This window comes from Gracilinanus agilis, chromosome 2 (assembly GCF_016433145.1).
Source record: "Gracilinanus agilis isolate LMUSP501 chromosome 2, AgileGrace, whole genome shotgun sequence".
Classification (NCBI taxonomy): Eukaryota; Metazoa; Chordata; class Mammalia; order Didelphimorphia; family Didelphidae; genus Gracilinanus; species Gracilinanus agilis.
Genome location: NC_058131.1, coordinates 264854192 through 264881352, shown reverse-complemented (window position 1 = coordinate 264881352; position 27161 = coordinate 264854192). Strand labels below are relative to the sequence as shown.

Genomic DNA, 27161 nt, shown 5'->3' with positions numbered 1-27161 from the left:
GATGAGTGTGAGAGTTACAAGTAAACAAATCTGCATTGACTTAAGGCAGACTGGGAGGAATTTTAAAGTTCACAGGACTTTTCCAGTCATGGAGTAAGAATGAATTTAAGAATAAACAATTCTTTTTTTTTTTATTTTTTTATTTTAAACCCTTAACTTCTGTGTATTGACTTATAGGTGGAAGAGTGGTAAGGGTAGGCAATGGGGGTCAAGTGACTTGCCCAGGGTCACACAGCTGGGAAGTGTCTGAGGCTGGATTTGAACCTAGGACCTCCCATCTCTAGGCATGGCTCTCAATCCACTGAGCTACCCAGCTGCCCCCAGAATAAACAATTCTTAATGAGGGTTACTAGTAAGATGACCTGGACAAACATTTACAAGGCAGTGCTCTCACCTTAAAGCACTTCAAAGACAGATGACAGCAGCAGCAGCATCTTACTTTGGACCTTACTTATACATATTTATATTATATAACTGAAATTATATATATATATAATAAAAAATATGACATGTGATTATATATATATGTATATATATATATATCCCCCAAATTATACATATTTATCCTTACCTTGCAGGGATTAGATGGGGACATTTTTCAGATCCAGAAAGTGAGATATTTAGATATGCCCAAAGTCACAAAGTTAGTCTGATTTCTGGGGGGTTCTACAACCACAAGACTTCAGCCTTATTCTATGTTCTTAGGTTCATAATTTTAGAGCTAGAAAGGACATGTGGCTAGTTTAATTCCTTCATTTTTACAGATGAGAAAGGATAGTATTTCCCCTTTTCCATATCATAATTTGGATTCTCTAAGAGATAAAGATTGATGTCATCTTGCATTTGACTAAGTCTATCTGCAAACCACCCCCTCCTTGTCTCTCCTGAGTTTTCCTTGAAGACATATAGTCATTCTTCCTCAGTCTCTAGTGGAGAAACATAGGTGGGCAGTGCCTTTTTCCATAAATGCTTTGGGGATAGAACTCTGCATTGAGGAGAATTCTGGGCTCAATTGTCAGCCTCCTTCACTCAGAAAGGTAGCCCAAAAGGTTGCTAAGAAGGCACATAATGTTTTGGATGCAGATAATATGTTGGCTGGGGCAAGAAGGTGGCTCAGTGGATAGAGTGCAGGGCCTGGAGAGATTTATCTTCCTGAGTTCAAATTCAATCTCTGACACTTATTAGCTGTATGTCCTTGGGCAAGTCATTTAATCCTATTTGCCTCAGTTTCCTCATCTTTAAAGTGAACTGGAGAAGTAAATGGCAAACCACTCTAGGATCTTTGCCAAGAAAACCCCTAATATGGTCACAAACATACATGTTGCCCAGTTGAAGAAACACAGTGTAGTTAACATTTACTGTCCTTTTTTGGATAGTGAATTTTACTGCTATCAGGACCTCACTCAACAGCTCAGCTCCGTATCCCTTTGCCTAGACTATCCTCCAAGTCAGACTAAGGATTCACACTTTTAGATATGGTGGAAACATCTCTGCTCTTGAGAGTCACCCTTGTGTCTCTTTGTTAGGTGTAATTGGTATAATGGAAGAAAGAGTGAGGATGTGCTTTGTTTAGCAGATCAAAAGTTGTTCAAGTAGCACTATAAGGGCAACTTAATTTTTTAATGTTTATTTTTTTATTTTAATAATAAATATCTACATAAGTTTTCCAAAGTTATATGATCCATATTGTTTCCTTCCCTTCTTCCCTCCACTCTCCTAGAGCTGATAAGTAATTCAATCTGGGTTATACATGTATTATCACACAAAACATATTTTCATATTATTCATTTTTGTAAGTGAATAATAATCTTATAAAACCAAAACTCCAAAACATATACCTAAATAAACATGTGATAAATCATATGTTTTCATCTGCATTTCTACTCCAACAGTTCCTTCTCTGGAAGTGAACTCTAGAAGCATTCTTTTTCATAAGTCCTCAGAATTATCCTGGATCATTGTATTGCTGTTAGTAGCAAAGTCATTCACATTTGATCATCCCACAATGTTTCAGTTACTGTGTACAGTGTTCCCCTGGTTCTGTTTATTTCATTCTGCATCAGTTCACATAGGTCTTTCTAGCTCTTTCTGAAATCATCCTGTTCATCATTCCTTATAACACAATAGTATTCTATTACCATCATATACCACAATTTGTTCAGCCATTCCCCAATTGAGGGACATCCCTTTAGTTTCTAATTCTTCGCCACCACAAAAAGAGCAGCTATAAATACTTTTGTACAAGCAGGTCCTTTCCCACTTTTTAAAAAACCTCTTTGGGATAGAGACCCAGTAGTGGTATTATTAAATCAAAAGGCATGAATTCTTTTATAGCCCTTTGGGCATAATTCCAAATTGCCCTCTATAATGGTTGGATCAGTTCACAACTCCACTGGCAATGCTTTTACAAGGGCAACTTTAAATCACATTTGGCTTACTTTAATGTCCTGACTTCTTGGCTAGCTATCCAGAGAAATCCTCTGGAAGAAAATGCAGGGTGGATGCCATCTAGAGGAATGGATTTATGGATTCCAGCCTTTCCTTGGCCTCCGCTGGTTTATTTGCATTCAAATCTATTTTATGACAATCTGCGTTAGTATTAGACTTGCACTTCCTAAGGAGGAGCTTCTCAGATAGTCTGGGAAATGTCAACATCATTTGTTGTTGCCTTTCTGTCCTAACAGCATTTTCCCTCATTTAAAAAGGAAGGAGCTTTCACAGCTGGTCCATCTCACTCAGGATTTAGGATTCCCATGCCCATGGCAATAATGAGAAAGGATTTAGTAAAGAATGTTCCAGGGACACATTGGGCTTCTGGTTCTTCAGGCACCCAATCCTTTTAGCTATGTGAATGGTGTTGTGGCCAGTCTGGAGTCTACCATTCTTGTAGAGGTTGGAGGCCCCATTTCTTTGAATATCAAACTTATTTCCCTTCAGAGTTGGAAGACTTCTCTTTCCCATCCTGAACTTTTATATTTCTTTTTTAGATTTAAATATTTTATTTTTTTAGAAAAATTGTCCATGGTTACATGATTCCTATTTTTACTTTCCCCTTCACCTCCCCCCCCCCCCCCCAATATGAGCTCTTATATTTCTTTGTGGGATAGCCAGATGGCAGGAAGACCTGTCACCACTAGGAGCACCATCCTCCTCTGCCTTCCCCTCTACACCCTTTCTGGCCACCCAGAGCCAGTCCTAACTGCTTTACTATCACCTGAGAGATGGAAATAACCAACTTTATTCTTCTCAGTGAGCCAGAGGGCCACCAAACCTTTCTATCAGCCTTGTCTCTGCCTACTAAAGTCCTCCAAGCCTCACCATCTGCCTTTATTCTATTGTTGATAGCATCTGTTGATGCTCAGTATTGTCATTTGACCTACTGATATAATCTAAGGACTGTGGACTTTGCCAATCAGCACAATAGTTCTACCTTGCATCTACCTTGAAGCTGAATTTTCTTTTATATGTAGTCTCTTTCCATCAAAGCATGAGCTCTTTGAGAGCAGACAATGCTTCTGTTTATATCCCCAATACTTCGAATAATGCTTAGCATAGAGTAAGCACCTAATAATTCTTTTCATTCATTCTTTCACTAGTAACTCATTTATAGAATGCTCTAAGGTTTACAAAGCACTGCCCTTACAACAACCCTTATCTTAAGTTGTATGATTATTACTATTTCCATTTTGCAAATGAGAAAACCAAGGCTCTAAGATGCCAAAAATCACACCCATCATTAGGCTGCCAAGAAATGCCAGAATCAGAATGTAAACACCATTTCCCTTGCCATCCTCCAAGTGACAATCTCTCTGAGCCTCAGTTTCCTTAACTGAAGCATGAAAATAATATTTTTGCTGTGTGAAAAGAAATTTTGTAAACATCAAAGCACTATAATACTTGAGCTATTATTACTTCTCTAGTTTACCACAGATGGCATTCTCCCTCAGTTCTCCTTCTCAAAAGCCTTCTTGTTGCTTCTGGCCCATTGATTCCTTCACCCAATCCATTTGTTTCCTGACATATTTTCTGAAATACTTAATTGGATCTTTACCCCATCCCAAGTGAGCCAGGATGGAGCATGTGGATCCAGCTGGGGGAAGATTCTGTGAAGTGTGGAACACAAGAGCCATCTTGGCAGAATCCCCACATGAAAAGCCCTATGAAGTACCAGAGCAGCTTCTAATATCTTCTCTCTCAAACAGTGTTGATGTTTTCCCCCCCAGGAATCTCTGAAGAAAGCAATCTCATTTTATATGGCACAATATAGAGGAAAGAGTGCTAGGCTTGGAGTCAAGAGACTTGGGCTCAAATTCAAGCTCCATCAGATGCTTTGTGACCTTGGAAATATTTACTATGTGGTCTGAGGCAAGTCAATTAACCATGTTTGCCTCTGTTTCCTCATCTGTAAAATGAGCTGGAGAAGGAAATGGCAAACTACTCTCGTATCTCTGCCAAGAAAACACCAAATGGGGTTGTGAAGAGACAGGCACAACTGAAATAATTAAACTGAACACAACCTTGGGAAATTTACCTTAAACTCTCTGATCCTCAGTTTCCCCATCTGTAAAATGAGCAAAATATTACCTACTTTTCTTGCTGTAGTGAAGAAAGCACTCTGTAGCTTTAGAGCCCTATAGGAATGTGAGAAATAATGGCATCACCGTTGTAATTTCAAAGCTTGGGTCATCCTCAAAGTCCATTTGAACTTGCTGGGGAGAAAACTTGGGTGGGCCAGACAATTGATTCATTAACCTCTCACCCCTGTTAAACTGGATTCAGTCTAAAAAGAGGTTACAAGCAAACTGACTTTATAATTTGAAAGTGGTTTTCATGCAAGAGTCAAATCATATTGCTTAGAGGCTAATCCTAAGATTGGGGGATATGGGTAAAGCCTAGGAATAGCAGAGCTTTATGGGAAGGCCTGACCATACCTTATATTCCAAAAGCCTACTACTTTATTTTATTTTTAAGTTAAAAGCCTACTACTTTAAATATTAAGGCTATAGACCTCAGAGAAGGGAACATCAATTAAAGTAATGATATTCCTGAGCAAAAACTACTAGGTTAGTGCATAGTAGGGTTACTGGCATGTAGTAGATACTTGAATAAATGTTTATCAATTGAATAATTGATAGATTATAAAGCACTTAAAAAGCATGTCTTATTTTTCTTCTTATAAATAAATTTTATTGACATTTTAAAATTCCCTGAATTTCTACCCATATCCCTCCCTCTCCCCATCTCTAAGAGCTATCCTGTAATGTTTTTTCTTTGTAATTCCTTCATTACATTGGTTATCTTACACATGATAAGTGCTTAATAAATGCTTATTGAGTTAAATGAATGTTGAACTAAGAAGGGGACAGATTTCTGATTGTTGGAATTGCCATTTATTTATTTATTTTAAACTCTTAGCTTTTGCCTTAGAATTAATACTATATGTTGGTTCCAAGGCAGAAAAGCAGTAAGAGCTAGACAATGGAGGGTAAGTGACTTGCCCAGGGTCAAACAGCTAAGAAGTGTCTGAGGTCAGATTTGAACCCAGGACCTCCCATCTCTAGACCTGACTCTCAATGCACTGAACCACCCAGCTTCCCCCCAGAGTTGCCATTTCTGCCTGTTATCAGCTAAGACCCTAGTTTGGTGCACTTGGGATGCTATTAGTCAACCATCTACTTTTCGTAAACCTGGCAAATGCTATATAAAGATGATTTACTTGTATTATTATTATTATTAATTCAGTACTAACTGGCTGCCCAGTTCTCCCTGTGCTCAGAAACGTTGGTGAGACAAGATATGACACAGGTCTGATCCTTCAGAGGCTCATTTTTGTTGTAGAAACAAGATACATGCATGTGAGGGGATTAGAGCATATGCAAGAGAGAATATCATCTTTTTGTTTAGTTGTTTTCCAGTCACATTTGACTCTTCTTTACTCTATTTGGGGTTTTCTTGGCAAAGATTTTGGAGTGGTTTGTCATGTCCTTCTTTAGCTCATTTCATAGATGAGGAAACTGAAGCAAACAGGGTAAAGTGACTTGTCCAGGGTCACACAGCTAGTAGGTGTCTAGGCCAGATTTGAACTCAGGACGATGAGTCTTCCTGATTCCAGGGCTGGCGCTCTACCTACTGAGCCACCTAGCTGCCTACTAATGCTGTCTTATAGATTATGTAAGAATTCAAAGACCAACTAGAATTTAAAGAAGTGGAAGATTGGTGAAAACCATAGCCATTTAGGAAGAAGTAGCATTTACTTGGAGCATCAAAGAATCTATAGCATTTGGACAGGTAGGAGAAAGAGTCAAGGAAGGTGTTTGAAGCATGGGCAAAGATATGGGAAGAGACTTTCCAGGATGAAGCAAAAGAGTCATAAAATAAGAGAAAAGAATGGTGAGATAGGAAGTAGCAAAGCAGGAAAGGTCCTTGAATGCCAAACCTAGGAGATAGAACTTGAGGCAGGAAATGCTCTATAGCATATTGATTTTATAAAGCACTTTCCTTGCAACAACTCAGTGAGAGAGACAGTAAAAATCTAGTACTATTATCAAATAGTTAGGTTGGCAAAGTGGTTTGGGTGCCTGGACCTAGAGTCAGGAAGATCTGAGTTCAGATTTGACCTCTGACACATTAGCTGTGCAACTGTGACAAAGTCACATAAACCTGTTTGCCTCAGTTTCCTCATCTGTAAAATGAACTGGAGAAGGAAATGGCAAAGTATTCTAGTATCTATGCTAAGAAAACCCAAATGGCACCTGGAAGAGTTGGACACAACAACAACAACAACAAAAAGTGCTATTATCTATATTTTATAGATAGTTGAAATTATTAGATGACTTACCCAGGGCCCACAAGTCAGAATCTGACCAAAAACTAAAATTTTACTCATTCTAAAATTAATTATCTTTCCATTAAATCATGTTCTTGGCAATGGTGAAATATTATAGATTCTTGAGCTGGGGAGTAACAGTAATAGCAAAGATCTATAGCTGCTACTAAATTCCTAGACCCTTTTCTGTGGTTTCCTCTTATCTGTGTTTCTCTGACCTTCTTGCTCATTCATTCTCCAATTTATTGGTGCTGGAACATCTTCCTGAGGCCCACAGCCTCACCCGAATTCAGCTGACTGTGCCATCTTTGGAAACATTAAGTGAATATCAGCCCTGAGAGACCCTGAATGCTTCCTCTTTGGAAAGGCTGGGCTCTTTAGAAATGGAATTGCTTCATATATCTGAGAGGGAGAGGAGGAGTGGGGTCCATGTTTAGCATGAATAATTAATATGTCTAAACCTAACTAAGAGTATAGGCTACTCTGATACAATCCCAAATCTCTTGTTTTCCTCTGAAATAACTACTGTTTTTTGTATATCCTTTTGTATTTCTGCCTTCAACTGTCTCTGTTTTAGGGTTGATGCATATCAGCCTTCAAGCATCTCCTCTTCTGGTGTCAGAGGAATATTCTGAAAATGTCTTGGTAATGATATGGAATGATTCAAAATCTTCAACGTCTTTTCCCCAAGGTCTGGTTTTCAGCAATTCAATAACATATTATACTAGTGATGAGAGAGAAAATAATTCTTTATGTTTGAATCTTGCTTTAAAAAAATCTTTTGAATATTTTTCATTCTTGATCTCATTTGGTGTACTGAGTGACAAGTACTTGATATTATAATTAAGTTTGTTTTGTGGATAGGGAAATTGATGGCCAGAGAGGCTAACTTGAGACACAACCTCCTTGGAAGAGTGCTGGTTCTAAGAAGCAGGATATCCAGGTCCAAATCCTGCCTTAAATGCTAATGATCTGTGTAACTCTGGGCAACAATTTTTACATCTCAGAGCCTTTTTTTCCTGTATCTGTAAAGTAGAGGCACATTTCCTTGATTTGCACTCTCTATGTTTGACAGATTTGTTATGAATCAAGGGCTTCCTTTGTAAGTGATTTGCTTCTCAGCCATAATGTAAATGGTTGAGACAGAATCCAGGTCTTTGGCCTCCCAGCACAGGACTTTCTACTTGCCTTCAAACCTTCTTCACTGAGAGAAATTGACTGAGTAAATTCCATTTCAGGGAGAAAAGACTTTTTTGTAAATTAAGACTTGGATCTGTTCCCTGTGCATTTTAATCAGGTTCAAAACTTTGTTCCTTTTCACCAAAAGCCGGCAAAGTGCATACTCTTGTCTGGCTGATATGGCTTTGTTTGGACTCCAAGGTGACCAAGACCTAGATTCCAGATTCTGATCCTCTTAGCAGCCTGGTCCCTACCATAAAGTCTCCATGCCTGAGTTCAGAGGGGAAGGATCTTCAGAGCTTATAGAGGTCAGTAACAGGTTAGATCATCCCATTTCATAAAGCATTCCCAAGAGGTCCCCCTAATGAGAAACTCCTCAATGCCAAATCAGAAATACACTTTGGAATTCTAGAATCTGGAGATATCCATTCCAAACTGCCAAGAAGAACAGGAAAAAAGCCCCAAATCACATATCCTGGAAGGGAGAAGCCTTCTCAGTTTCTTTCACCTGTTAGCCTTCAACAAAGTGCCCTTAAAAGTGAATATTGATATTTTAAAAGTTGGTCGACCTGCTTTCTCTCAGGCTTGCCCACCTCAGCACTTTGCCTGGAAGCTCCACTGCCAAGGCCAAAGGGATCAGAGAAGTTAAGGAAATCTTGAGCCCCTCGGTGCTATTTCCAGTCGTGTTAGACCAGAAAGGTCAGCGATGCCAGATCAGAGCTTCATGTTGAAAAAATAATTTTTTAAAAGTGGCAGAGTTTGGGTTGGGCGCACCTGGCTTTTAGTTCTTTTTCTTGGTTCCTCACCCTCCCTTCTTTGCTTATTGAAACCCTGTCCAACATCGATGGTCTAGTTGTCATGCCACACATCTTTCACTGATTTCTAACTACAACCCTTTTCCCTGCCTCTCTCTTTCCTGCAATTCTCTCTCTCGTGAGATCTCCTAGAACATTTTGAGTGATAGTAGTAGAATGTTAGAGTGACTTTCAAAGGGGCTTTCAGAACCATGGAGTTCAGCTCTGTTGATCTAAAGAAGAAGAATCTGGGGCCCAAAGAGGAAAACGTGGCTTACTCAGGGTCACATAGTTAGCAAGAGAAGTATGCAAGAATATAACCAAGATCTTTTCACTCTTACTCCTGGCCTTTGTTATACTACACTGCCACTTGAGGCTTTCTAATAAACATAGTATGTTACATTTTATATTATGATTATTTTCACATTATATTACCCTACCAGCCTACAAGCTGCTTGAAGGCAAGAACTATATCTAATTGATTCCTAAATATTCCCCAGTACCCAATATATATAGGCATTTAATGTTTGTTGAATGGATAAATGTCCTCCATTAGGCTCCCCTGGGTTCCTGGACAGTGGAAGATGATTTTGGATCTAAACACTCATTGGATTTAGAGCTGAAGGGACCCTTAGACATCATCTGTTCCTACTCTTTCATTTTATGGATAAAGAAACCAAAGCCCAGAGTTAAATGTTTTACTCAAGATTACACAAGTGCAAGGAACAGAACCAGGATTCCAGTCTAAATCTTTTGACTCCAAATGTTTTGTCTTTTTCACTATGCCAAGACACGAATGTCAAGCTGTGTGCAAAGTGCTTGTTTTCTCTTCACTATATTTCATTCATAATGCACACAAGACAAGATTCAGTGTGTGTCCTAGGAGTTCACTTTCTCCCAGAGGTGATGGCTTTAATTATAGCTGAGTTCTACCCACAGGAAAATGCTGCTTGCATTCTTGTATGTTCCCATCTCCTTCCTTTCTTGTTCATCAGAGAGAAGACTTCAGTTGAACTCAAAGGGTAATATAACCTTTCTTGAAGAAAATGAAAGTATATCACTGAATAAACAGTGATTTACTGTTGATGAAAAGCCTTGTCATGAAGTATGCATGACTGTGAGTTACAAGGTAGGAAGGTCAGTACATTTTAAACCCTGGACAGAGGAATATGGAAACATGAGTTAAAAGGTAAACTGTATATATATGAAAAAAAAAACTGCATCATTTAGATTTTAAAGGGAACATAGACATCATCCAATCCAAACCTTTCATTTTATAGATAAGGAAACTGAGGCTCAGAAAGGGAAAATGAGTTGACCACACAGGTGAAACAGTTAGTAAATAGAGCCAAAATTACTTGTATTCTAACTCTAAATTAATGACTCTTTGTTATTACCCTGTGAAGCTCTCTGGGAATGAATTGGATGGCAATGGGTCCTTAAAGAAGTCTGTGAAAGATACTCTCAAGTCACTTAGTTTGTTCTTAAATCCATTTGTTTGTCTAGAAGAGATAATGATGACATAAATGCATGAGTGATTCAGCAGTAGAGTTCAGGATGAAGCCAGGGTACCTGAGGGGCTGGGATCTAAGGGCTTATCCTACCTGTCTCTCATGCTAGATTTCAACTAGTGCTTGTGGCCAAGAGTGGGAAAGACTCTCTGAGAGCTTCTCTTGTATACAGGGCATTCATGAAAAATGATGTCTAGGTATCATTCTAAATAGCTTCACCACCATTCTCCCAGCCCCCCAGATTTAACAGTAGGATCCTCTTTAGGAGGATCTTTCTCACCCATATATCCAAATAGATACCAAAGACTGTTTTTTATATTTCTGCAACATTTTTCTCATCTTCACCCACCCCCAATTCCAATGTAGTCCCTGTTCTTATTTCTTCTTGCTTTCTTATTGGTTTCCTGCCTCTGATCCCTTTCCTGTGTGATTCAGTCTTTACGCTACTGCCTTTCCCCAATATTCAACTATGATAATGTCACTCTTTTATTTAAAAAACCTTCAGTGGCTTTCTACTGTCTACCAAATAATGTCTAAAGTCTTGATCCTTGCATTTAACATCCTCTACACACAGGCTTCAACCCACCTTCCCAGTCTTACCTACTGTATTAGTACCCATCACATACTTTATATTCAGGACAATCTCTGAAGTAATCTCTGAAGTAACTAGGTGGCATCAGAGAGAGTATTGAACTTAGAATTAGGAAGATAAGAGTTCAAATACTGCCTGAGATATTAACTGGGCAAATGGCTCAATCTGCATTTGTCTCAGTTTCCTTATCTGTAAAATAGGGATGATAATAATAGCACCTATCTCATAGGGTTGCTATAATGGTCAGATGAGATAATATATTTGAAGTTCTTTGCACATCATAAGAGCTATGTAAATGCTAGTTATTATTATTATCCTTCTCAATTTGCCCCTTCCCAATCTTTGGGGAAATTGCTTTGCTTATGCCTTCTCTCCCATGCCTACAATGGACTCTTATCCTTTATCTTAATCTGCTGAAGGTCCTGCCTAATTTCAAAGACCAATTCAAATGTTCCTTTCACCATAAAATCTTCTCTCGCCCTTTCTCCACCAGGTAAAAGTAAGTTTCCATCCTCAAATCTCTGAAAGCCCTTTGCGGGACTTCTTTTTTGCACATATCTTATTCCCTTGAGTCATAATTACTCATATATATATATATATATATATATATTCCCTCCCCACTTCAAGAGATGATAAATAATTTGATCTGAGTTATACATGTCATGCAAAGCATACTTCCATATTGGTCATTGTTGAAATATATATGTGTGTGTATATATATATATTTATCTGTTACATATGAAAATATAAAACTAAAACCCTTAAATAAAAATACAAATACTCATATACTTTTCATTCATTTAACAAAGATTTATTATGTACCTTCAGTGTTTTGAGGCCTAAGAATTGGGGACATGAAGACAAAAATAGCCTCTTCCTTTAAGGAACTACTGAGAAAATAGCTTTGAAGGAAACTTAAGTGGTTTCAGTCATGCATGACTCTTCATGATTCCATTTGAGATTTTCTTGGCAAAGACACTAGACTTTTTTGCCATTTTCTTCTATAGCTCATTTTATAAATGAGGAGATGAAGGCAAACAGGATTAGATGACTTGCCTAGGATCACACAGCTATTAAGAGTCTGAAGCCATATTTGAACCCAAGTAGATGCACAATGTGCTACCTAGCTGCCCATAAAGAAAACTAGAGATTGTAAATGGCTATGTTAAGGATGGAATGAAGTTCATATGTGAGGGCCAGCTGGGCATAACCAGGGAGACAGAAAATGAAATACTGTGTAGAAATGACAGCAAGTAGAGGATGATTTTTAATTTGCAAACCTGGGTAAATTTCCAGAAATAATGGTGGTCATCCTAAAAGAAATATGGAAACAAGAAGGATGGTGACACTGAGGAGAAAGAAAATGAATTTCATTTTAGACCAACTTGATTTAAGATAACTTTGGAATATTCAAGCAGAAATGTCCAAGAGGCCATGGTGCTATGGAACCAGAGCTCCAGGGAGAAACTGATGCTAAATATACAGATCTGAGAATCATCCACATAACAATGATCATTGAACCAGGAGGATATGATGAGGTCACCAAGAACAGGAGGACTTGGTTGTTGTCCTTCATATTGGAAGAGGACCAAAATGACATCATTGGGTGATGTCTTTTTGATTCATGCATAAATTAGATTTAAGTGAGGCAGAGTTGCACAAAGTCATTGGTCTCACTTCCAGAATTACCAAAGTCTAATATCAAGATAAAAGCCACGATAACTGGTGATGACTTGGGACGCAGTGGATGACCTTAGCTTCTTAGATGTCTAATCAAGTTCAAAGTGCTCCACAGCACCCATTTCTGCTGCCTTCATGGCTGTTGGAACAAACTGTTCTCATCTGCTCTTTCTGCCAGGGGAACTCTTCACAAGCCTGGAGTAAACACTTCCCAACTCACCAAGAAGGAGAGGGTTTGAGAAGAGGACTGTGGCTAGAACCTTGAGGAATACCCACAAGTGGAGTTAGGACTTAGATGATGACTCTGCAGAAGAGACCAACCTGACACTTAACAGGACAATTAAGAGATTACAAAAATATAAAATAATATGCAAAAAGCAAGGTAAAAATAGAGATTACAGTGTCACAAAAACCAGAGGGGAGACAGTATCCAGAAGGAGAGGGAAATCAACTGTTTAAAATACTGTAGAAATATTTTTCAAAAAAGGATAAAGAATAAGAAAAGACCATAAGATTGGTAATTTAGAAATCATTGGTAATTCTGATTATAGTAGTTTCTTACTTCCCATCAAACTGAGAACCAAGTTTGTGCCATATTTTTTTTTAATTTTAATCTCCTAGCACAGGGTCTTTTATCATACCTCAAAAAATGTTCTGTGGTATGATTTTGAAACCTAAATGTCTTTGCAAATATAAGGAGTTAATGCAGTATATATCTTTAACTCTAAGTACTTGTTTTTATTTCTTTGTTTTTAATCATTTGATTATTTCTGAATTATGAAGCTAAGGACATTTGGAGGACATTCTGATAAACTGAGATAACAGTTCTTTCTTTTCTTTTGATTGATCTTTCTGTGTCTCTTCTGCTCTTGGTATTTCCGATGCTTTCCATGGTTTCTGGCACATAACAGGCATCAAATAAGTGCTTGTTAAATTAAATTAAACAAAGACAAAGTTATCAAGAAGACAAACTAGAACTTGAAATTACTTAAGAGAATAATGACCAGAAAGAAGACCAAATTTTGGACAGGACAATTTTGAAAGCTACAAGTTGATCTTATTATTTATTTTGTTTTTAAAGTTGAGTGAAGACTAGAACTGTTAAAACAATTTTAGATTTCTCAAAGTAATTATGTTATAGGAGTGTTCTTAAGCAGTAAGTGTATTTAAGTTAAAGCAATTTCAATTATGTTAAATGTTGCTCTTATACCACATTATATGGAACACTATTTGAGATGCATGTTGGGAGACATGATTTTTTGTAAAACAAATATAGGAGTTGTGCCTCTGTGATTCAAAAGTGAAACATCTGGCATTTTTGTTCTAATTTATTGTGTTTACTATCCTGTAAAGCATCTATGTCTAAACTTTATTTTTTTAAATGAGGACAATTTTGAGATGCAATAAGGATATTTTAGGATTTTGGTCTTGGCATTTGTATTAAATTTTGAGGACTTGATTTAAATCTTTCATTGTTTTGTGATTTCCTTTTAGGTGTAGTGAGAAAAGTGAAACTTGTTAAATAAATCTTCCATTCAAAAACTGGCAAAAAAAATAGTGTTATGATTTCACTTATTTATTTGTTACATTTTGAGTTCTGAATTTTCTCCCTCCTTCCTTTCCAACCTTGCATTAGAGAAGGCCAATATTTGATACAGATTATATATATATATGTGTATATATATAAACACACATACATACATACAATATGTATGTCCATATATCAGTTCTTTCTCTTGAGGTAGAAAAAACAAGATAAAGTTTCATTCTAAGTGAATGAAATTTTATAAAAACCACAAGCTCAACTCCCAATAAGGTTAGTTTCTGCCTGTTGCTTTACCAGTTTCATTACTGGCACAACAAGATGGTACCTTAAGAATTAAAATTTTATCTCCTCCCCATGGCTTTTGAATTAACACAGACTCAACACATCCTACAGTGGCTAGTTGCCCTCCCACCAGAGATGGTTGCCCATGAATTAATGTTTTATTTTAGGATCTTGAGAGTTGAAAGGAACTTTGCTAAAGAATGTGCTTTGCTTTTTGTGTGACTGACTCTGGGTTGAAATTTCCATATACTCAGGAATAGGAACATCCTTTTTTTGTATTTAATTTTTGTTATTGTTGCTGTTCAGTTGTATCTGATTCTTAATGACCCTATTTGGGTTTTCTTGGCAGAGATACTGGAGTGGTTTGTCATTTACTTCTTCAACTTATTTTATAGATGAGGAATGGAGGCAAACAGGATTAAGTGAGTTGCCCAAGGTCACACAGTTTTTGAGGCCAGATTTGAATTCACAAAGATGAGTTGTCCTGACTTCAGGCCTGGCTCTGTATCCACTGTACCACCTAGCTATTTAATACCACAGTGTAACTGTTTGGAGGTATCTTGGCATAGCAGAAAAAAGTCTGTGCTGTGAGTTAGGAAGACTAGAACTCAAGTTCTACCTCTCACACATACTGGTTGGTTGACTCTGGCCAGGCATTTACCTTTCATCATTACCCTAGGCAAATATATCTAAGACTACCAAAAAGGTTGCAGAACAGTTGCCCATCGACATTGGTAGAAGCATCTTCACCAGGATTTTACCATACAAAAGAGATCATAGGCCTAACTCAAACATACATATATTTGTAGTTACATAGGATTTTGTCATATATTATTTTTTATTGGTCTCATAAAATCTTGAAGAAAGCAAGGTCAGTATCTATGAAATGTCAATATTAATGAGGAAACCAGTTCAGAGAAATGAAGAGACTTAAATAGTCACATAGCTAGATTTATGGCATAAATCCAAGTCTTTTGGTTTCAGGGACGGTGCTTTTCCTACCATGTTGCCCCTGGGAAGAATAATTTCTTTTTTTCCCCCTTTATCCTTTTTCCTTTTTAAAAAATATTCATTTTTAAGTTTTCAGTTCCAAATTCTCCCCTTGCAGCCTCTCTCCCACCCACTGAGAAAGCAAGAAATGTGATACCTACATATATGTGAAGTCATGTAAAATATTTCAGTATTAGCCACGTTGCCAAAAAAAAAAAAAGCAATAAAAATAGAAGGGGAAAAAATGCTTCAATCTGCACTCAGCATTCATCAGTTCTCTCTTTGGAGGTGTATAGATAGCATTTTTCATTATGTGTCCTTTGGAATTATTGTAGATCATTGAATTGATTTGAGTACCCAAGTCTTTCACAGTTGATTCTGGTTACAGTATTGGTGTTGCTGTGTACAGTGTTCTGGTCCTGCTTCATTCACTTTGTATCAGTTCATATAAGTCTCCCTAGGTTTTTCTGAAGTCATTCCTTTTGTTATTTCTTACAGAACAAAAAATAAAAATAATTTCCTCGATGACATTTTGATGCATGAAAATCAGAATTAGCCAAACAGTTTTGAGTAGTTATTTAAAGGGATTTGTGCAGGGTTTGAAAAAGTATAAGATTCTGCTTCATCCTCAAGAGCTCACAGTCTACAGAATCACATAAAAATGGAGCTGGAAGCCATTTAGCCTAACTTCTTCATTTTACAGATATGGAAATTGAGGTTTATGAAGGAGAAAGGCTCCCACATAGTTACACATGGCAAGTGGCAGAAGCAGGGTTCAAGATTGAGGTCTTCTGATTCCAAGTCTAGGGCTCTTTCCTCTGAGAGAATATGCTACCTTATATGATTAGTCAAGTGCCAATTGGTAAGCAAAGAAACCATATGAGCTAAAAGTTCAGAGGAAGAGAAAGCATGTTAAAGCAGTTTGGAATATTTCCCAGGGAATATGGGCTGGGGGAGAGAGCAGGGAGGGTGCTTAAAATGTTCCTCAGCAGAGAAATAAAAGTAGAATCTGGAGGAATGGTGAGATAGGAGGCATAGTTGCTGGCAAACACACATTTTTTGCAGAAGTACAGGGAGAAACCTGTTGGCTGGAAAGCAGGAAAGGTTGGAAAGAGTTAATTCTCTCCTCAAAGGTGAGATATTGCCACCAGGAGAGTAAATTCTTGCAGGAAGTCTGGCTGCTTGTGTTCTGGTAAAAATTAACTGTCTTTTCCTTTAGTACCATGGCCAGCTCCCAGTCAATTACATCTTTAGTCAACCTCAGGACTGAAGACAATCAAAGTCCTAGTCTGAATGGGAATTGCCTGCTACTGACAAAACACTGCTACAAGAAATGGAAAATTTATTGCTTTAACTTTTGTAATTTGTCTTAAATAGCAATGCTTTGGGTCTTCTTGCCTCGGCATAATTAAAGCACTTTATAGGATTAACAGACAAACATAGCCTTGAGTAGGATTTTAGCTTTTGATGTTGCCACCTGCCAGGAAAATGATTTGAAAACGGCATATCCACATGAACTCTGGCTTGTTGAGGTAGGATTTAAAAAAAGGAACCTCTATTGTCCCCTGTTCTGGGAGCTTCTCAGAGATCAAGAGAGCTATTCATATCAGTAACCCTGGCCATTGCCATCTTTCATGTTGCTCAGGAAGTTCAAAAGAAATACACGGTTTTAATTGCACTTTTTCCAAAAATGCATTTGTATAAGGCTGTTCCTCCCTAGGGAGAGTTGCCAAACACATGCATGGCTCAGAATCCCTCAATAGAAATCTCATTAGCTTGCCTTTGTTGTAGCTATGATATATTTTTTCTGTCATATTATAAATGAATGACCCTGTTTCCTGGGCCTCTTCATGCATCATCCTGTCTTCTCTGGAAATGAATCATTGTTGCTTGTATTCTAATTCTTGTTAAAAAAGGATTGAGTTTAGTGTGGGAAACAAGCAGTCCTGATGCACAATAACTTTAATAATATTGTTAGTGTCACCTCAAATCAGGGCAAGTGAGGTGCTACTTATAACTTCCACTGAGGAATGGAAGAAGGACTGAGTGACCTAAATGGGGAAAAGAGAAACCTGAAAAACAATAAACATTCTGACTCAAACTTCAGGGCCATTGGAATTCTTCAAAAAGGCAAGCATACAGGGGGCAGTTGGGTAGCTCAGTGGATTGAGAGCCAGGTCTAGAGACTGGGGGTCCTAGGTTCAAATCTGGCCTCAGACACTTCTTAGATGTGTGACCCTGGGCAAGTCACTTAACCCCCATTGCCTAGCCCTTACCATTCTTCTGCCTTGGAGCCATACACAGTATTGATTCCAAGACGGAAGGTAAGGGTTTAAAAAAAAAGGCAAACATACTCAGTCACTACTTCCTTCTGATAGTGCTTTAACTTTGAGTTGCTCACATCTGTTTGGAAAAGTAGCTTCCTTTCAGCTAAACTTCAATCCCCAGCCCAAAAAGAATCTAGGACTTTTCTAAAATAGAGCTCAACAACACTGTGTTCAGAACCATTTAACAACTGATCCAGTTGTTAAAGTGTCTGATTACCTTATGCAATGAGAGCTGACAAATCTGAGTATTCTTGCTGCCTATGCCAATACTCCTATTTATTGGTTTGAATTAATCAGTTGGGTCAAACTTGATGCCAGAACTCACTGGAATACTTCTTAACTCTCACTTTGCTTTGAATGGGTATCCTTGATTTAGAGATACATCAGGGGTTCTACCTATATCTTGAAGATGAAGATGAGAAATAGGTCTTTGACTCCTGGGGGGGGGGGTGGGAATTCGGTGGCCAATGAAGATTGCTTAGAGAAGAAAGAAATAGTAACTACTCTCTTATTAAATCCCTAAGTTTTCCTTCCCAACAACTGGGAAATTTTCAGTTTTAACTGGTCATTGTACTTCTTGTTCAGCTTTTCTCTGCATGGCTGTATTTCTAGTTTCTATACATGTTTTTCATTGACTGATCCTTTCACTAAGCTCATTTTCTGGTATGTGGCATTGAACCAATGACACCTCACCAAGAGGTTGAGTTTTACATTAATCTGATCATGTAAATCCATATTCCTGAAATAGGATTGAATGGCTTCTTACTTTTCTTCCTCTTTTCTTGTAGCTGGTGGGCTTTGTGTATGCCTGTTACGTGGTCAGTGTCTTCACAGAGGAAGAAGATAGCTGTAAGTATTTATCTAAAGATTCTTCAGAAGTGGTTTTGATAGTAGTCTTTTCCATCTCATAGTGTCATGGAAAATTTAACTGAGAGGGAGGGAGAGGAAATATGAGAGGAATGAAGAAAACAGAAGGAAAGAAGAGAGGAAGGAGAATAGCAGAAATGTTAAGGAAAGTGACAATGAAAAGGAGAGAAAATGAGGAAGGGGAGGAAAGAAAATAGAAGAAACAGAAGAAGAAGGGAGGAAATGGAGTCATCAAGGAGAAGAGGGCAGATGGGAACAAAAAGAAAAGGAGAGAGGGTAATGAAAAGGTAGAAGTAGGGAGAAGTGAAAAAATGGGGGAGGGAGAAAGGGCAGGAAATAAGAGAATAGAGAGGGAATGAAAGGAAAGGAGAGAGGTAAGAAGGAGAAGAAAGAGATCAGAGGAAGGGAGAGAGGGAAAGAAGGACTGAGGGTAGAGGGGAAAGGAGAGGCCAAGGGAAGAAAGGAAAGAGGAGAGGGAATCCTAATTCTGAGGGGAAGAAAAGGAAAGGAGAGAATAGAGGGAAGAAGGGAGAGCCAAGAAGGGGAGAAGAAGGAAGAAAAATGGTATTTTTCTATTCTAATTATTAGTTTAACTTAGAACTGATGATTGAAAGACTGAGCACTGGGAATTCTTTTCCTCTCCTCTGAACACTAACTTTTTCTGATATGCAAAAGCTGCATATCACAAAACCTGTAGGCTAGCCATACAGAAGAGACAAATAACTATCTGAGTTGAGAAACAGAGAGAACCCTAGGCCACTTGCATTTAAAATGAGGAAGAAACAGCAAAAACTGTGGGTGTTCACAGAGAAAGGAGCTCACCATGTTCTCCAGGTGGGAAGCAGATGGCACTGAGGGACTAATGTTAGGGAAATTGTTATTTCTACTTAGAATCATAGCTTTTCAGATTTCCATTAGAATTCTACCAGGGCCATAGTGCTACCCAAAAACAGTGGGGTAGCCAGATGACAGAGGCAAAAGAATTTACTAAATATAAATATATCTTGCTCACATGCCTTAGTATGCAAGAGGGCTTCCAATCTCTTTGTCAGCTCTTTCCCACCTCAAGTATACATGATCAGATGTGTAGATGGAAAAAAAAGGCTGCTTACTCAGTATTTCCCTAGGCATTCAACAAGGGGTGAAGGCCAAGGGGTGGCTGATGGGAACTCAGTGGGTGTTAGGAATCAGGAAGGAAATAGCAGATGGATGCTCTGTGGCCATATCAAGTAGTTTCCAAAGACTGATTTCCCTGAGTTTCCAGTGGAAAATGTCAAGAGATTCGGGAAGTCTGGAGGTTACTCAAATTCCACCACTGCTTTCAGTAGGAGCTGAAAATTCCCATTCTTTGTATTTTTTCTTAAAGCAGAGTCACCACATAAATTAGTCAGTTGAAGTACAGATGCTCATGGATTACTGTCCACCAGATTATTCATCTGAACTGATGCTACTTGCAGAACAGAGTAGCTCTCTTCCTCTGATCAAAATTCTTAGTAAGAATATGTAGTGGTATGAGCCCCCTAGGAGGACTAGGGAGCACTAGGAGTTGATGGGAGTTTCTCTCCAGAGAACAAAGCCAACCAACCCAGCCCTAGCATTTTTACCTATATATGCTTAGCACCTAAACTGATAAGACTATTGATCTATTGTTTCATACTTTGGAGTTCATTTCTGTAAAAACTAATTCATGAGAGTACTAAGTCAGTGGAAAGAGTTTGGGATCTGGAGAAAAGAGAAACCTGAGTTCAAATTTTGCCTCTGCAGTATGTGAATTTGAATAAGTCACTTGACTTCTATGAGAACATTTCCTCATGCATAAAATAAGGATGGTGATATATGGTAATATCTACCTCATGGGGTTGTTGTGAGGCTCAAAGGAAATCAGTGTCATATCCCAGGCTCCAATGCACAGAGAAATACTACCTTAGAAATTTTATACAAAGGATTTTGCCTCTCTATATGTAATGCAATTCTTCAAATTTTTTTAGTATGGGTGATCCTGTTCCAGGTAAATGAAGTCTCAAAAAATTCATGCAGATGGCTGGGGAAGCTGAGACTGCTGGTGTGTTTCAGCCCTGTCCCAGTCTCAGCTGGGGGATGCCAGGTTGAATAATTAACACTGACAATCCATCAGTATTCTAGGCTTGCAGAAATGGCTAGTCCTTTCACTGACCTGAAAAATTTGAGCAGCATTTTAATTTTCTCCTCTATTTATGGTTTCTTTTAAATGCTCCTTTGATGTTCAGCCTGCAGTAGTTCTAAGTATTCAGGCACATCCATCAGCAAGTAGGCAGGGATGGGGTTTTCACGGGATAGTGGATCAAGGGAATCCACTTGTGCCAGGGAGTAGGCATGAGATTTTTATCAGGGGAACACCTAACAGTGTACCAGGCATGTGAAACTCTCCATTAAGGAAAATCTCCCAAGGCTTGAATCAAGGGCTTTACATCCATTTACAGCCACAAATTACTAGTGCATCTTAGTAGCATCTACCTCCCACCCCCCCTCAGAATTATGGGCTGCAACCCCAGCTGTAAATGAACCTAAGTAAAAAGGTCTCAGACTTGGTAGGACCAGGTCAGGCTAGGGTAGAACCTCAGATGAAGCCTAACTGAGATAGAGCCTAAGATCACTTTAAAGTTTTCCCTAAACCTCTTGCCCCCCTAAAGTGGAGTTCATCCTAGACCATTGTTTAAATAATGCCCTATGCCCTGTGAATGGAGATACAGAACTTTTCAGGGGTCAGAACAAAATGTAAAGGATGCTGGGAAGAATATCTCCTTTCCTGTTCCTGACCTTGCATTCTTCCTCCTTACGAGAAGTCTTGGTCAAGGAGTAAGTCTAGAGGAATTCACTGTAGACCCCATCCTTGGCCAAATTTGTTGCTAGCTTCAAGGTAAGATGCCTCCAAAGCTTTAGGTTTCCCATCCTCATACTGCAGTCAATGAAATGACATCAGTTTTTCCTATACTGTTGCTCCTTGGACTGAATGGAATATTCGCCTGTCAATTAAGTGCATTGTTCCATCTGAGAAAACAAGGAAGTCTGCATTCTTTTTTGAAAAATACATTAAAAATTACAAAATAGCTGCAGGGTTCAATGATACATTAAAATTTTCCCACAAGTATTAGCAGCCTATTAGAACTTTTGACACAAATTAATCTTGGCTGAGCTTGCAAACATGTTTGATTTGTCTGTGTAGCTTTGAGGAAAAAAACTGATGGCACAGCCAGGTGGTGTGATTCTCCCCAGCTACCTCCCCCACCAGCAACACTGGGGAGCAGTCCTCTTTTCAAATAGGGTTGATTGCCTACCATAGTGACTAAGGAATGGAATCAAGCCCCAGGCACTAGCATCAAGAAGGGGAGGACCTGAGCTCTATCCCCTTTGACTTTAGACAAATCATCTGACTTTTCTGGGCCTTGGTTTCCTTGTTTGTAAAATCTTTGGACTAGAAGGGACTAACAGCCCTTCTGGCTCTAAATCTGTGATCCTGTGATCTTTCTTTGTTTTTGATCTGTTAAAAAACATTCAAGTGGGAAGTCACCTGCTAAACCATTTCCTTGCCAGAGAAAGTAGGCTTGTTGCAGTCCTGCAGTGATATGGTGTTTTGATTTCCCTGAGGCTACCAGTGGGAGTAGGAGGAGGGGGTGATTAGGATGGGGGAGGCAGGAATTTCCATTCCTGTCTATTGCAGAGGATCTCTCATGTGTCCATCTGTCATTACATACTGCTGCTTCTGTTGGCTTAGTTTCCTTTTTTTTTCCTTTTTCTTTTTTTTTTTTTTACACCATCTGCCATACTTTGGTTTTGTTTTATTTGGGTCTTAATTTCTTTCAGTTGATTTCATTGGTGGATTTGATCCATTTCCTCTCTACCATGTCAATGAAAAGCCCTCCAACCTATTGTTCAAGCAGACATACCTGTAAGTATAGGCCCTAGAGGGAGAGACCCTCAAAGCCCTGAAATTCCATTTATGTTCCTTCACAGTAGGACCTCACCACTAGGGGCTTGTTTATCTGGGATTTGACAGATGGAAGTCCTGGGACAAAGTTGGCATTCTTTTCTGGTAAATGCCTCTATGCAGTGAATTAAATGCTCCAATTTTTATTGTCCCTGATACACACTATTTTTCCTCAGTCTTTCAATAGACAAAATGCTTCTTGTGCCTGTAAGGTCCAAGACTTCCAGGGAGACATTTGTGCCCAATCTCCTCTTTTATGTTACTACGCATTAGTGCTTTTTAGTCTCTTCACTAAGTTCTCACAAATATCCCTCTACCTTCCTTGAGAGATCCGGGGAACAATCCTTGGGATTGAGGAGTGTGTCCTCATGGATATTGCTAATGAGACATACTTTGTAAAGGTAAAGTTTGTATCTTTTTCCCTAAAGTTATTTTTTCCTCTCTGAGGTCAGTTAGGGGGGATAGTCCAAAAGTACTCCAAAGCCAGATTCAAGTGATTTTTAGATCATCTTCTATTTTTATTATGTATAGTTACCCATTCTTTCATTATCAAGGAATACTGAAAATCAATGATGTTTATGAAGGAATGTCTCATCAGATAGCACACTCCTGGTGTAATGTAATAGAAAGGACATTAAATTAGGGGTCAGAGGCCTTGGGTTTGAGTCCTAGTTTTGCTATTTACTCCCTTGGTAAGTCACTTAATTTCTCTAGATCTCATTTTGCTTATATATAAAATGAAAGAGGTTGAACTAGATGATCTCTAAGATCTTTTCCTGTTCTAAATCTTATGAGTCTATGATATTATGAATATAATTCCCCATACCCATTGCCTATAGCCCAGTTGAATGAGAGATATTAGGTGGCTCCAGAATGCACAGAGCACTGGGTCTGGAGTCAGGAAGAACTGAGGTCAAAGAGGAATTCAGATATTTATCAGCTTTGTGACTTGGGCAAGTCACTTAACCTCTGTCTGCCTCAATTTCCTCATCTGTAAAATGTGGATAATAACAGAAACAACTGTGAGGATCAAACAAAATAATAATTTTAAAGAACTTAGCACAGCACTTGGCACACAGTAAGTGCTCTTTGGATTTTATTTATTATTAGCTATTTTTTTGTGTGTGGGGGAACAGATTGATTTCTTTTAGTCAGGGAGTCAATGGACTTTTTAAAGTCCATTTTCTCTTTTTGAGTGTTCATGTAACAATAGAATTCTTTGGAAAATCCTTCAGAAATTTGAAAACGAGAATCCAGTTACCCCTAAGTCTAATTTCACCTGGATAAAGAACTTTCCTTTGGAAGATGTTTTCTGTTTGTGACTTGGGTCTCCCTAATTCCAATGCTTCTCACTGTCTCCACAGGCCTGCGTAAGTGAAGAAGAGGATACTGCACTAGTGCTCAGTAAAGAAGGGTCCTTTCCTACCACATGGAGACCCTGATCTGAAGAAATTCATCCCATTTTATTCCTTAACACAATGAATGTACTACTCATGGCTGGGCCATTTCCATTCTGAGTCTGAGCATCCCAACAATCCTCATCCCCATCCCAAGTGTCCTAGGACACTGGGCCTTTAACATGCCTTGCCTCCGGCCTAGTTTCAAAAACTAAAGCCTGGAAAGTTCCACTTCCTCCCCCAAAACTCCTGCCCATCTGTGGTCCCTTGGCCCACAGAGACAGAGGCACGGCCATGACCCAGCTGCAGATGCCTACTTTTTTTTGTAATTTTCTTTAAAAAAGAAACAAAAAACAAAAACAAAAAATCACAATGTATGTGCTCACAGCTGCTCCCACCCCATGGTTCATGTCACATGGGATATTACTTGCATTAGTGAAGCAGAGTTGGTGAACCTTGTATGTTGTAGTGCTTCCTCCTGCTACCCCCAGCCTAGGTTGGCCTTTGGGTTAGGTACAAGAGGTACCCCGGGCCTCTGTGATGAATTTGTTATCCTTATTCCATGATATCAGAGCAGCAAGTCCTGAGCTAAAAGTGAGAGTTTGTCAATGGAAAGTGGGGTAACAAAAGAGATGGCCGAGACAGGGGAGGCATATGTATATATATATGTATAAAATATGTATGTACACACGTTAACAGAACATTCTTCACGAGCCATGGTAATTGAGTGAACAATTAAATTCAATAACCATATGCCATTTCTACATTCATTGCAATTTTATTTATTTGGAAGCAAGTTGAGCCTCTGTGGCTGGGAAGAGTTGCTGCTGGATGTAAACACTGGTCAGCTCTTTGAAAATATTAGAAAAATGATCTAGAGGCAGCTAGGTGGCTCAGTGGATAGAGAACTAGGCCTGGAGGCTCTGAGTCTGAATTAACTGTATATTTAGTCAAAAGAGCCAAGTTAATGTTTTTAACATATTCTAAACCTAGAGTTCACTCCTCCTTCTACCATTGGAGGCTCCAGGAAGCAAGAACTGATAAAGATGATCTTTATCACTTCATTCAATTAGAAGATTTCACAAGCTTGGCTGGAGCATGGGTCTTAGCCTAAAGCATGACCAAGGTCAACTTTGATAAGAAATAAGCCAGCAGGTGTTGCCATGCATGGCATTTCCCTAAAATGAGAACATCCTCATATTGAGGCTGAAAGGCTCATGCCCAACATCTGTATGCCTGGCTCACCCATAGGCTCCTAAAGCATGGTATAATGCTGCCCCCTGCATGTAGAAGAGAGCAAGACCAGCCACCTTCAAGAAGGTCCCAAGCAAAAGAAGGAAATTTATCCTCAAGTCCTCTCAGCCTCTCCTTTCTGCACCACCTCACTGTTCTCTCCTTTTCCCTTCCTTCCAACACCTCCCTGGAACTCAGTGCTGTTCCCCCCCACCCCCTCCTGCTTCCAAGGAAGAATTCTAATTTTGATCATTTATAGCATAGTATGAATCTAAGTCCTTGAACTCTTCTCTGGATCTGAATATAGGTAGACTCTCTCTGATTGAAGGGATTTTAAGTACTAGAAAGAGAATAGGGATTTCAGAGATTCAGGGACTTCCCTCTGGTCCAGAAATTGCACTTCAGCACAGCTTAAAAAATAGGTCTGTTTTCCTGCAGTTTGTCCATTAATCTGAATTTAGGTTGTGTGGCAGTAGCCTGAAGTATGATCCTTCCCAGAAAACAAATGCCTTTGCATGGAGAAAATTTAACATCTCAAAAAGAAAAAAAAATCTGATTTTTGAACTGAATATTCACATTTTGAAAAGAATACTAAAGTCAGGATTTAGTAAGTTTTAGTAATTAGTCTTTGCCTCTGATTTCCTGTATGAGCCTAGGAAAATGACCACCTCTTCTGTCAGTACTAGCTGAATCTGTGTCCTCTTTAGTAAAATACAGCAGCTGAACTAAGGGATCTGTAAAATTCCTTCCAGCTCTTTTACTACCTGTTGCATAAAGGAAGATCTATCCAAACTCTTAAAATAGTGTCCCTCCAGAGGGCCTTTGGAACACTGATCAGGCCTCCATCCATCTTTCCTCCTGCCTGGAAGCACATTGATTAGCAACCAAATTAGCAAGTCAAGGGTTTTAAGGATCCTCTATGGTGGAATTTCAACCTAATTAACCCTTGTGGGGAAGATTGTGCCCCCATGGTAGGAGATTGGTATAGAGAAGAGATATGGGGTAGCTAGATGGCACAGTGGATAGAATGATGGGCCTGAAGTCAGGAAGACTCATCTTTATTAGTTCAAATCTACCCCAGAAATGTACTAGCTATATAATCCTGTAGGTGTCACTTAACTTGTCTCAATTTCCTCATCTGCAAAATGGGGATGACAGTACCTACTTCCCAGGAATGTTGTGAGGATCAAATGAGATTATAATTGTAAAGCTCTTAGCACAGTACTAATTACATAGTATGCACTATATAAATGTTAGCTATTATTATTAGTGAACAAAAGATTAGGCCCTCAGCAAATGCCTTCTACTTTCAAGGGCTAACATCAAGGTATTGATTACAATGGAAGAAACTTTATTGCAAAAAGTTAACTCCAAATATAGTCATAGCAAAAACCAAAGCAGAAAATCACACATATGTACCCCAACCAAAAAAAATATTGCCTATGAGACTATTTCCATTTATGGTATTAGATAAGGACTATTTCCCTTATCCACTGATGCCCCCTAATTACTTCCCGACTAAGCTGACCTTGCTTGTAGTTGCAGCTATGGGTCCTATGATGAGGTCTGAAACTGAGACTTCACTTGTTTCCTCATCTGGGTAAGAGGCATGCTTGATCATTGTATGTTCAGAAGGTTGGGTCACGAGTCCCCCCATTATCCCAGTGTCTTCAACGATCCAAAACCAGTATTGTTTTCCCAAACTCAGCAGTTCCTAGAAGGGCCAAGTCAGAGAGAGTATCTAGGGAGGGTTGATTTTCCCTGTTACTTGGGGACTGGATTGGAGAGGGGCACCAATGGAAAAGGACACAATAATAGGGTTTGGAGCTTTCTATAGACCAGACTGCCTTTCTATCATCCTTGCCAAGCCTTCAGCCACTCACATGAGAAAGTAAAGATAAGGTTTGTCTAAGCCCATGACTTCACTGGTATAGAGAACTCTCAGGTGAGGAAATTACCTCAACCTAGGTATG

General features: G+C 38.8%; 1 protein-coding gene across 1 annotated transcript in view; it reads left to right on the top strand.

The window, feature by feature from the left end:
- NKAIN4 (sodium/potassium transporting ATPase interacting 4) overlaps window positions 1–22523 on the top strand; it is a 120164-nt gene extending 97641 nt beyond the window's left edge. Inside the window, exons 5-6 of the mRNA XM_044661166.1 lie at window positions 18516–18576; window positions 22435–22523. Of these exons, the coding sequence (XP_044517101.1) occupies window positions 18516–18576; window positions 22435–22523 (150 nt within the window). The remainder of the gene's footprint in view (window positions 1–18515; window positions 18577–22434) is intronic.
- Window positions 22524–27161: the final 4638 nt, after the last annotated feature.